The sequence below is a fragment of the Mastigoproctus giganteus genome, chromosome 8, assembly GCF_048544385.1.
Source record: "Mastigoproctus giganteus isolate SK-2022 chromosome 8, ASM4854438v1, whole genome shotgun sequence".
NCBI classification, from domain to species: domain Eukaryota; kingdom Metazoa; phylum Arthropoda; class Arachnida; order Uropygi; family Thelyphonidae; genus Mastigoproctus; species Mastigoproctus giganteus.
The window spans coordinates 178,293,915-178,306,171 of record NC_143582.1 but is presented as its reverse complement, the minus strand read 5'-3'; the positions used below and the strand labels follow the sequence as shown (position 1 = coordinate 178,306,171).

The following is a 12,257-nucleotide window of genomic DNA, read 5'->3' as shown; positions in this document are numbered from 1 at the left end:
CTGCTCCTATACTTATCTTTGGTTACACTCCGATTTCTAGGGAATTGGATATATCTCTTTTGGGGATTACCCTGACTTCTAATCTCGCTTGGCACAAGCACATTGCACATATTGCTTCCTCTGCCTCTAAAAAACTTGGTTTTCTCTTTCGCTCTCTGCATTACTTTTCTTCCAAACAGCTGTTCACTCTGTACAAATCGCAAATCAGCTGTAGCGTGGAATATTGTTCCCACATCTGGGGTGGTGCCCCCAAAACCTCTCTCAGGCTTCTAGATTCCATTCAGAAGAGGGCAGTTAGGTTAATTAATGATTCATCTCTAACAGAGTCTCTCCACTCGCTGTCTCATAGACAAACTGTTTCTGCTGCATGCTTCTTCTACAGATACTTCAATAGGCACTGTTCTTCTGAATTGGCTTCTATAATTCTCGCTCTCTCTTTCAAAACAGTCCGAACATGTAATGCCACCAGCCAACATCCATTTAGTGTCCAACTTCAAACTCACAGTACCAACTTTTCATCTTCTTCGTTTATTCATTCAGCTGCTCTTTTCTGGAACAGCCTTCCTTCATATGTATTTTCTGAAAATTACAGTCTACAGAAGTTCAAGTCCAATGTCAACAAATATCTTCTTTCATCTTCTCAACCTCCAACCCAAGCACGGTACCAAGTACTATAGGTTCTAATACCTCTCGTGTTTAGGGTTTTCATAAAAAAAAAAAAAAAAAAAAATTAGTAAATGCATATTAATTACTAAATCTATTAATTAATACATAATTACTGAATTATGTATTAATTGTCAGAGAGGACATAAGAAGATTTAACACAAGAAAAGTAGAACAAGCATTAAGGGAAAACAAAGGATTTAAATCAGCAGCCATGAGCAGTAATACAGAAAGACAAATGATACTGAAACTAAAGAATAGCGATGGTGTACTTATAAACAGCAGAGAAGGCATAATTCAAATAGCAGAAGACTACTATAGAGAATTATACAAGGAGCGAGGGAATGATACCAGCAGTGGGGAAGATGGATTGCAAAGTAGCAACACATACGATATACCCGATATTCTTCCTGATGAGGTAGAACATGCATTGAAGAAAATGAAGAATCGGAAAGCCCCGGGGAAGATGAAGTTACTGTAGAGTTGTTAAAATTGGGAGGAAGAGACATAACACAAAAACTGGCAAGGCTCTTCACAAAGTGCATTAGAAAAGGTGTGATGCCTAAGCAGTGGAATAATGCAATCATAGTTTTGCTGCATAAGAAAGGAGATAAATCAGAAATTGGAAATTATAGACCAATTAGCTTGTTATTCCACATCTACAAGTTGTTCACAAGAGTCATTACTAACAGATTATAAAGAATACTCGATGAGAATCAACCGAAAGAACAAGCTGGCTTTAGAACAGGATTTTCAACTATGGATCACCTTCATGTAATATCACAGCTAATGGAGAAAATAAATGAATATAAAACACCATTATGCCTGGCATTTGTGGATTATGAAAAGGCATTTGACTCCCTAAGCATAGGAAATGTTTCGGGCACTGGAAAGACAAGGCATAGATACCCCATATATTATGATTTTGAAGAAAATATATGGGAGTGCTACCTCGTTTATTAGACTAGACAAAGGCAGTAGCAAATTTAAAATCGAGAAAGGAGTTCGACAAGGAGACACAATATTTCCGAAGCTGTTTACTGCTGCCCATGAGGAAGCTTTCAGAAGATTAGACTGGTCGCAGAAAGGAGTCAATGTGAATGGAGAGTACCTAAACCATTTACGATTTGCAGATGACATTGTGGTCATAAGCCACAATCCCAAAGAATTAGAGGAAAATCTTAATCAGTTATGCACAGTTAGTAAGGATTTTGGACTAAAGATGAATATGGCTAAAACAAAAGTAATGATGAACAAGTATGCCACGGAAAGGGAAATAATGATTGAAGGAACAGTAATTGAAAAGGTGGAGTCATATACTTATCTGGGACAAGTTATTAGCTGTAATAATGATAAATGGCTGGAAGTCAAGAGAAGAATAAATTTTGGATGGATAGCATTCAGGAAATATAGTCACATACTGAAGAGCAATATCCCAGTTTGTCTGAAACGTAAAATAATGAATCAATGTATACTCCCCACCATGACTTATGGAAGTGAAACTTTGGCACTCACCAAAAGAATGGAAGAGAAGCTGAGAACTACACAGCGAAGAATGGAACGAATTATATTGGGAATCAGACTGTTAGATAAGAAGAGAAACACATGGATTAGGCAGCAAACTCAAGTAAAGGACATTCTTATCAAAACTAAAGAACTACAATGGTCTTGGGCAGGACACATAGCTCGAAGACATGATGACAGATGGACTAAGAAAATAACAGAATGGTACCCAAGAGGAGCTAGAAGAAAACCTGGAAGACAAAGGTGGAGATGTATAGATGAAATTCATGAGTTTTTGGGTAGTAAATGGATGGCCAGTGCTCAAAACAGAAGGAACTGGAAAGTTGCTGGAGAGGCCTTCATCCTGCAGTGGATTGAAAATGGCTGATGATGATGATGATGTATTAATTGTCTTGTGAGACTGATTTCTCTAAATACTTTTTTTTTAATATGCTTATTCGGTTTGATTTTAATGGATATAGAACTTATTTCGTATTCTTTTCTTTGATTTTGGTAAAATTAAAACGAGCTTAAAATATGGCATATTTTGAAGTTGACATACATTACAAACACAAAAAGTGACACAAGTCAATGGAGGGGCAGTTTTTCTTACATCATTAGGAGTAGAATTTGAAATGACCAAGAAAGTGACAATTAACACATTGAAAAAGGATGCAAGAAGTATTTTTTTTATATTTTAACTTTATTTCTAGAGACCCGTGATTTTCACACTTTGCAATGAATCCAAAATTTTTAATAAATGCAGCATTAATGCAAAAATTAAGAATTCCTTTGAAAAATATGAAGTCATTAATATACAGCTGGACCTCCCTTTAACGAACTTCCATATAGCAATTTTTTCTTTGATTTCCCCTTGGTTGTTACATTGAAAATAGTTTCCATATAACAAAGAAAATTTCCATATGACGAACTGATTACAAGAGACCTGGGCACACATTGTTTGCAATTCTGGCCTTTAAGTAATAAAGCTGATGCCATAGAAAGCATGAATTTAGAGCTAAAAGGATAAGAATTAAGATCTAAAACTTTCCACAATTTAGTGGTGCCAGTAAAACACTGAAGGAGAAAACTGGCCAACCAAAAAAATGGTCATTTCTATGGCCAGCCATAGAAAAAGATGGAAGGTTTTGGGAGAGGCCTTTGCCGAGCAGTGGCTAAAAAGAACTGAAACCTATACAGTACTGTACTGAGAAGCTGGCTATGGACATGATCACTGGTCAACGGTCATGTCCATAGCCATTAGCAAAGATTAAGGCATGTTCCTGACTAGGACAATGGCTCTTAAACTACCTAGAAACCTTCCGTCTGATCAACGATCGCCAGTATGGATTCCGTCAGTGTCGATCCACTGGTGATATTTTGGCTTATGTTACCCATTTATGGAGGAAATCCTTGAGTGTAGTGTGAAAAAGTGAAAGTGCTTAATAGTGTAGATCGGGGCATTAAAAAAAAAAAAAGAAAGAAAGAAATTGTTTTAAAATTTAGTATTCCTGCCAGGAATGTGTTAACCATTCTGAAAAACTGTTTCGATTTCAAAACGGTTTGAGGAAATGGAACCCATTCGGAAGCATGCAAAATTATGCTTTTGTGAAGATGTAGTTGAAGCAGATTTTAAGTGGATGAAGTTGGTTTGAGACCAAAACATTCCGATATCAGGGCCATTAATAAAAGAAAAGGCTATGGAGTACGCATCTTTTCTGAGGTATAAAACATTCCAAGCCAGTTCTAATTGACTGTACAAATTTAAAGACTGCTGTGGCTTACTCAAAAAAGTTATTTCTTTGTGAAAGTGGAGTTGCAACCAAAGAAGACTATACCCGTTGGAAAGAAGTAGCTTAAAACAATATGGAGGACTACGAGCCCAAAGACATATTCAGCGTTTGATGAAACATGTCTATGTTTTAAATGTTTGCAGAACAAAACACTGACTTTTAAAGGTTATAAATGTTTAGGTGGTAAAAATACTAAGGAGAGAATTACTCTAATAGTAAGGAGAGAATTTGATTACCAGCCATATTGATGCAAATATGGCTGGTAATGAAAAACAAGCTTTTTGGTAATAGGCAAAAGTAAATAACCCCGGTGTTTCAAAAGAGTAGTCGTTTGAGTTGGACTATAACAAAAATTCTTGGGTGGCAAGTGAAATTTTTGAGCAGTGAATTTTAAATTTTGATAGAAAGATGATGAAAGAAAACAGAAAAATTGCGTTGATTGTCGATAGCTGCCCTTCCCACCTTCACTTCGAAATTTTGAAACTTACAAGTGTGAAGCTTCTTTTCTTCCCTCCGAATACCTCATATAAGCTGCAGCCAATTAACCAAGGATTTGAAAATGCACGATCAAAGGCGGATACTGAAAAAAATTCTACTGAGAATAGAAACCAACCAACCAACCTATAGATTCTGTTTTAGATTTGTGGATGTGCATATCAGAGTTGGCAAAAGTGTGTAGTCAAGATTTGACAGAAACAACAATTAAGAATTGTTTCATAAAAACGGGTTTTGCTAAAATGCTAATTAACAGCGATGAGAGGGATGAGCTACTACAGGACATTTCTCTTTCAGGGTAACTCGGGAATTTTTTTTTTTTTTTTTGGCTGGTGCAGCATAAGCCTCAGGCTTCCTTGCACCCTATAGCTAATAATAATAATAATTGTGCAATCTTGGGAAGAGTTCTATTTGATCAGTGGAGAAATTGTTCTTGACGGATTTTTAGGAGTTGATAATGATGTCATAGTAGCTGAATATCTGAGTGACTCTAACATTTTGGAGGCATATTTAAAGAACTAGTGACAATATTGATGATGAGTTGGATGAAAATGAGAACAATATTTAAACCTTCCAAACAAGAAATGTTGGCAGCATTTGAAACTTAACCTCGAGGACTTCAGTGGGAGGAAAATATATTTGAGTGTATAATCAAATGCGAACATTTTTATGACTCCAGTGTACAACATAAAATAACCAAATGTTTTGCAACATGATTCTTAAGGGTGTACACATTGAGCACATTATATAAATAGTCATTTCTTAATATTATTATTATTATTATTAGCTATATGGTGCAAGGAAGCCTGAGGCTTATGCTGCACCAGCCAAAAAAAAAATTACCAAGTTACCCTAAGAGAGAGACAGAGAGAGAGAGACAGACAGACATAAGGGAATCACGAAAGAAGAGAAGAATGATAATATCTAGCTCAGGACCCTGGGTGTGCCAAGCCCCTAATCACCAGATGTGAACCTCTGGGGTTGTATTAATAAATTAATTGTTTTAAAATGTAAGAAAAATTGATTGAAAATCGTTGAAAAGGTCATATTTCTCTATAACGAAATTTCTGTTTAATGAATTTTTTCAAGGAATGATCTATTTTGTTATATAGAATCCGACCGTAATTCCTCTTTTATCAAAGCAAATACAGTTGGTTATAACGAGCACGGAAATAATGATATTACTGCTGCAGTAAGCAAAAACCCGTAATGATTTTAATTTACGCATATTCCCATACAGTTGCTCACTGTTATAACGAGTGTGCTGCACGGATATACCAAAACCGAACAAATTTTGGTTACTCTGCAAACATTCTTAATTGCTTGGATAGTCGAAAAAACCCAATTTTTGGAATAGACGAAAATGAAAGGGCCGACTTATCTTTATGACCACCTGCATTGGATTAGCAGCCAGTTTATGACCTCGTCTTTTCGGGTCGGGGGGAGGGGGTGTACACAGTAGTGCATTGGAATTCTGCTTGTCGCATTACCCTATTTACAAATTGTCTTGTATTCACTGAACCATAAGGGGGCGGGGGGGCTATACAGTAGTGCATTGGCATTCCGCTTGTCGCATTACCCTATTTACAAATTGTCTTGTATTCACTGAACCATAAGGTGCCTCCATAGCCAGGTGTGCAGGAGCAGCAGTGCATAGCACACACTTCTTGATTAGACCAGGGTTCGAGCCCATGACCACCAAATATGGAGGATGCAGAAAGGTCAGGGAATGACCACTGCATATCCCCAGAGCAATATGGCCTTAATTGCTAATGCTCCTAAAAAAAAAAAACCAAAATAACAAATAACTGAACCATAAATTTATTTTGGGACTGCTAAGAATTTTGAAAACGGGTCCTCTAAGAACTTTGTATGTATTTCAGGACTTCTAAGAACATTGTATGCAGATCGCTTTATCATTTTAAAGTAAAATCAGTTAGAAATGAACCCATCCTTTGGAAACATCTCCTAACAAAAGAAAGTCTCTCTCAATTTGCAACAAGGTCTAAATTATTTGTGAATTAGAACATGGTGCAAAAAAATGTTGAAGTGTGTAAAAAGTTTCTTTGTCTTCTTCAACAGTAATGACATCGTGGGGCGCCTCCGTAGCCAGGTGGGCAGGAGCAGCAGTGAGTAGCACACTCTTCTTGATTAGACCGGGGTTTGAGCCCATGACCACCAAATACGAAGGATGCGGACAGGTCAGGGAATGACCACCTCATATCCCTGGAGCAATATGGCCTTAGTTGCTAATGCTCCTAAAAACCAAACAACAACAACGAAATCATGGAAGAATAAACATGTTTACATATCGACACTGAAAAAAATATATATATAAATTTTAGAAAGTGCGAGGTTACAAATGTTGATGAAGCATTGCTTGAATGGTTCACCACACAAAGAAGTACTGGATTTTCAATAGATGGTCTGATCTTGAAGGCTCACCGGAAAAATTTGCTAAACAATTTGGGCACAATGATTTTGTATGTAACAACGGTTGACTGGATTGATTTAAAAACTGACATAACATCGTTTATACAAAAATTAGTGGAGAACAATGTTACTTTGGTAACCATATCGAATTGCTTCAAGAAATAAAAATTAAATTCTAATGAAACTTCAATGATAGATGAAAATGATGGAAACGAAGAAAGCAACTTACCATTATCCAAATGTTTGCTACGTAACAATGTTGTAAGTTTTAATACAGATAACATTGTTCAATTTGTACAAGTCAATGACAGCTTATTAATTAGTGGTCTTCCTACACAGAGTGACATTGTTAGATGCTGTGCTCGACAGTGACGATGATAAAGACTGATATAGCGATGACAAGTGAATCAAAATCAGTGCTGACAATCTCACAAGCTCAAGGTGCAATGGACACATTAATAAATTTTTTTGAAGGAACTGAGGCAAGTAATGAGACTTTTAACACATTGAGTGTTTTAAGGGGAAACTTAAGAAATATCAAAGTGAAATCTTTAAATAAAACATCATTAAATAAACATCTTTAAATAAACATCTTTAAATAAACATCAGTTTTAAGATTAAAATAAAGACTATTTATTATTAAATGGTATTGTTTTTAATTACAAAGAAATAAATTGTGTTTAGTATTAAGAGTATTGTAGTTTATACAAGCATATTAATACAAATAATATGTAGGTATATACTTATATTATTTTTTTCTCTCTAGTATTTTTTTTTTTTTTTAATCTATCTTTTTACCAAGTTATTGAGAATTTTAAAAAATAGGAAATAGACTTAACTCAACGCTGATATTAAGTGTTCATGCTCTAACGGTCCAGAGGTTCCCCATCTCCGCTATCACTGATATAGCGAGTAATCATTATAACAAGGAAATTTTGTCGGTCCCTTGATGCTCGTTATAACCAAGTTTGACTGTACTTGATTTGGCATAAACCATAAATTAATTTTTTATTTTATTTTATTTTTTAACTATTTTTATTTATTTTTTATTTTTTTAAAAATAAATTTATTTTTTAACCATTAACATATTGAGCACCCTGACTGGCTCCTGACTGGCACCCTGACATTAACATATTGAGCCCCCTGACTGGCCCCTTCCATTCTAAATTCACCTTCCTTAGAGTAAGTAGGTCTGTAAGGCATATGTGGATGGCAGAAAAACTCAAAACAGAAGTCCCTATGTCAGTTCACTTAGTGTGCTTCTCGTGCCATTAGTGGTTGTTGTTGTTATTTAGGAGCATTAGCAACTAAGGCCATATTGATCTGGGGATATGCGGTGGTCATTTCCTGACCTTTCCGCATCCTCCGTATTTGGTGGCTCACGGGCTCGAACCCTGGTCTAATCAAGAAGCATGCGCTAAGCACTGCTGCTGCTCCTGGCTACGGAGGCGCCCCATTAGTGGTTAAAATGTTTTGTACAAACAATCTTATTTTGTAAGTTTTTCAGAATAATAACCACGCTTGTAATTTAATTGTGTAAATAAAGACTTAAATAATTGCTGATTAAAATTTTATTCAGTAAAAATAATATGAAAATATTTATTTTTCTAGTATTCATAACATCATGTGGGGCTAATGCAAATTGATATTCGTGAGCAAGCAGCAAAATTCAAAGCAGAACGCTTTTACATAAATGATGAAAACATTTTGATGTGTAAACATTGCAGTTGTTGACTAGACTGGAAATAGAAAGATAATTGGGACACACAACAAATGTTAATCTTAAGCAGTTATCGAAACCTTCCATCAGCCCATCTCACAATTAGTATACTTTCACAGGGATTTTAGATACCAGGAAACATGTGAAGAAGAACAAGTAAGTTTTTATTCAAGACACATTAATGTGTCTCAAAGCAAACATTCCTCTGGAAAAGTTGAATGATCCTGCAGTACGACAATATTTCAACAAATATGTACAGCGCTTTGGGGATCTAACATGTGTGAACCATTTAAGTTGGGAATATGAGGGTATGAGGGGAATTCAAAAAAGATTTGTATTCATCCAGAAGTAGCTGTGATAGAAGTTTGAAGCAAGCGCCATGTATTACACTTTTTTCAGCATAGTCCCCAGATAAAATGACACATTTTTGCCATTTCTCAATATACTTCCACAGACCAGTTTTCTAGAAGTCCTCTGACTGTCCTTCAAACCAGGACTTGGCAGCAGAAATCAGCTCATCATCAGCAGAAAACTGTTTTCCATGAATAAAGTCTGGAAAGCAAACACTTTACTCATATGCAGCTGTTGATGGATGATGCTTTGCACTGACCATACACTAAATTTGAGCTCTGCAGCTAGTTCTTTGATGCTAATATGGTAATCTTCCAGGATTAATGCTTCAATTTTTGCAACATTCTCTTCTGTTACAGTAGTTACTGGACATCCTGGGATTTCTTCATGTACTGAGGTTCTTCCACATTTGAACTGTTTATACCAATATGCAACAACACTATAACCTGTGCAGTCTACTCCATAAACAGCAACCATTTCTTCATGGATTGTTTTGGGTGTCTGCAGAAATAAGAACTGAATCACTGATCTGTATCCCACTTTATCCATTGTGACACTTCCATTCATTCAGCGTTGCAAAGAAAAACAACATTGTCAGATTGAAACCAAATTTTGTATGGTTGCTACATTTCCAAAATCATGGTTTTGTTTTGTGAAATATTTATCCTGTTAGATAAATATTTCAATCCATTGTTTGATTTCTTCAAAAATTCTAATAGCATACATGGTACAACAGAAGTATATTATGAATATATGAGTTGGATCCATTAATAAGGATTGAATATAAATATGTAAGTGAAATCTGTGATAAATTCATTTCTTTATTGCACTCATTAGGTGAATTTAATTATCCATATGCTCACTTAATCTGGGAAGAAATCAGTTGTTTTAAAAATGGTCTGTAAAATAATGTAGATGGTATTTTTCCATAAGAAACTTCAGAATTTCTAAGTAATGTGCAAGAGAAAAAAATATATATATACTGTATTTACATAGCATTCTGAAGTCAACTGCTGAGAAAAAATTTACAAAATTTGATGCTCATTTAAAGAAGCATCCAACAAACATTCTATTAGGCTTTAAGTGAGCTATTTAACCTTTCATCTGGGAGCAAATTTTTGTTTAATGTAGAGAAAACAATGACATTATTTAGAAAAATACTTTTTCTCTCCCCAACATGATGGATATTGAATGTATTGAAGGGTACAAACATTTTTTGATCAAATGATTTCCAACATTAAATGTACCTCAAAACCTGATATTCTTCAGTTATTGTTTGCCACTAAAATAAAGTATGAAGAATTTGCAAATGTAGCAGTTAAATCAGTATGGTGCCCAGTCAGTAGTGTTGATGTAGAAAAGATACTTTAGCACATACAGTTTAGTTGTAACTGATTGACATAGAAATTTAAAGGAAAGTTTTATTGAAACTTGTACAATACTTTTGTTTAATTCATGTCATAATAAAAACGTTAAACAGGTACTAACATTGAAATTTTTTTGTTCCATAAAGCTAAATAAAAAAAAAAAAAAAAAAAGTTGCTAAAAACACAGGTCTCTATTTATAGCTTTCAGTAGGTGTTTAAAAAATTTTAATAAGAGCTTCATATCAAAATTTCTTTAGATCTTTGTTACAGTCCCTGAAGAAAATGAAAGCCCACGCAGGCACAACTATCCACCACCTTACATTTCACCCCCATATCCTGCATCCCAACCTTTGTCTAGAAGGGAAACATTACCATCAAATGATAACAAATTTCCATCTCCACCAAACTCTACAGTTCATCATCCAGCACTTAGAGTCTTTCCCTCTGAAAACTTTACAGTTCCTCAACGAAGCATGATTACCCATCCAGCTTTTTCTCACCCTCCAGGACAGCACTTTCCATCATCATCATCTCCACCTCAAGGATCAACAGAACAACAAGCAAAGCCTGTAGTAATCTATAACCCATCATGGAATGGTAAGGTTTTATTTCAGTAGAGTAATTATGGAAGCATATTACTTGTGTTTTTGTACACAGTTTGAAATAATACTTTTAAGTTAAAATGTTCAAAATACTGCGTTGAGTCACATTGTATTCCCTCACATGGAGGAGTAGCTAATGTGGAAAAATGTTTGTAGCATGCCATATTTCTAAGTCAAACAAACTTATTTTTTGTTCATTTTTTAATGATCATAAAAAAAAGTTTTGTTAACTTAAGTGTGCTTGCTGACCATCAACATAATTTCAACCCTTTGATCCCAGTTGCAATCATGTACAACCAACATAATTCTTTTGAAACAGGAAAAACAGCACCTGGTGGACTCTGCTAGGAAAAGTATAATTAAATTAACTTAAAAAAAAAAGTTTTTTAAATACTGTAAAATTAGTGATCAAGATCCAAATAATTATCTAAAATAAAAGGTTTATCAGTCTCATGCACACTTCCCTCTTGTATGTGAGAGTGCAACATTTAAGTTCTAACTTGACTTTTATTAATACAAAGTTGGAAAGAAAACTTAACAAACTGAATTAAAACTACTCTAAAGCATATTAAGGACTTTCAAGCAAACAATTACTGTAGAAACGATATTTGCAGTTGAGCCACTTAAATAAACCATCAAATATCAGCAGTTTACACAATAGTGTTCTCTCTCTCTCTCTCTCTCTCTCTCTCTCTCTCTCTCTCTCTCTCTCTCTCTCTCTCTCTCTCTCTCTCTCTCTCTCTCTCTCTCTCTGTGTGCATGCGAACTCCACATACATCTAATTATATGGTAATACAGTGCAAATGCTCTAAAAATTTCAACAATACATATTTCTGAAGATATCCTGATACAATGTTCAAGACAAATAACTGTACTTATAAATTCACAACTAAAAGTAACCTTTAAGTTGTGAATTTATAAGCCATAATTTTCTTACTTCTAATGTTCCCAGTATTGTGAGTGTGAGAGAGAGAGCTGTGAATAGTGCTTAACTGCTGAAAACACAATTAAAGTTCAGGAGCAATTCCATGTTTTTGCACAATTTAGTAAGATCCAGATCATTTCAGTGAGATCAAGAAAGCACAGTGTTTCTGGTATCTCTGCTATGTCATACATTCATTGATTTAATCAATACTTCAAGTTCATTAAATTTGTTAACTGTACTTCTTTAGTTATTATACAAACATGCAAGAGACTTTTTATTTATGTTGTTTGTATCCCTAACACATCCCATATTTACGGCAGTGTTTTTTCTATAAATTTTCAAATGGATATGTGATTAGTTGTAGAATTTTCTTAACAACTGTTTAGTAATTACCCATTGTTTTTC

The 12,257-nt window shown here is 34.9% G+C and overlaps 1 protein-coding gene across 3 annotated transcripts in view; it reads left to right on the top strand.

Moving 5' to 3' along the window:
• Positions 1–12,257, top strand: part of Graf (GTPase regulator associated with FAK) — a 537,792-nt gene that overhangs the window by 439,197 nt on the left and 86,338 nt on the right. For all 3 annotated transcript variants that reach the window (XM_090379073.1, XM_090379075.1, XM_090379076.1), the window contains one exon: positions 10,583–10,922. In XM_090379073.1, the coding sequence (XP_090235199.1) occupies positions 10,583–10,922 (340 nt within the window). The remainder of the gene's footprint in view (positions 1–10,582; positions 10,923–12,257) is intronic.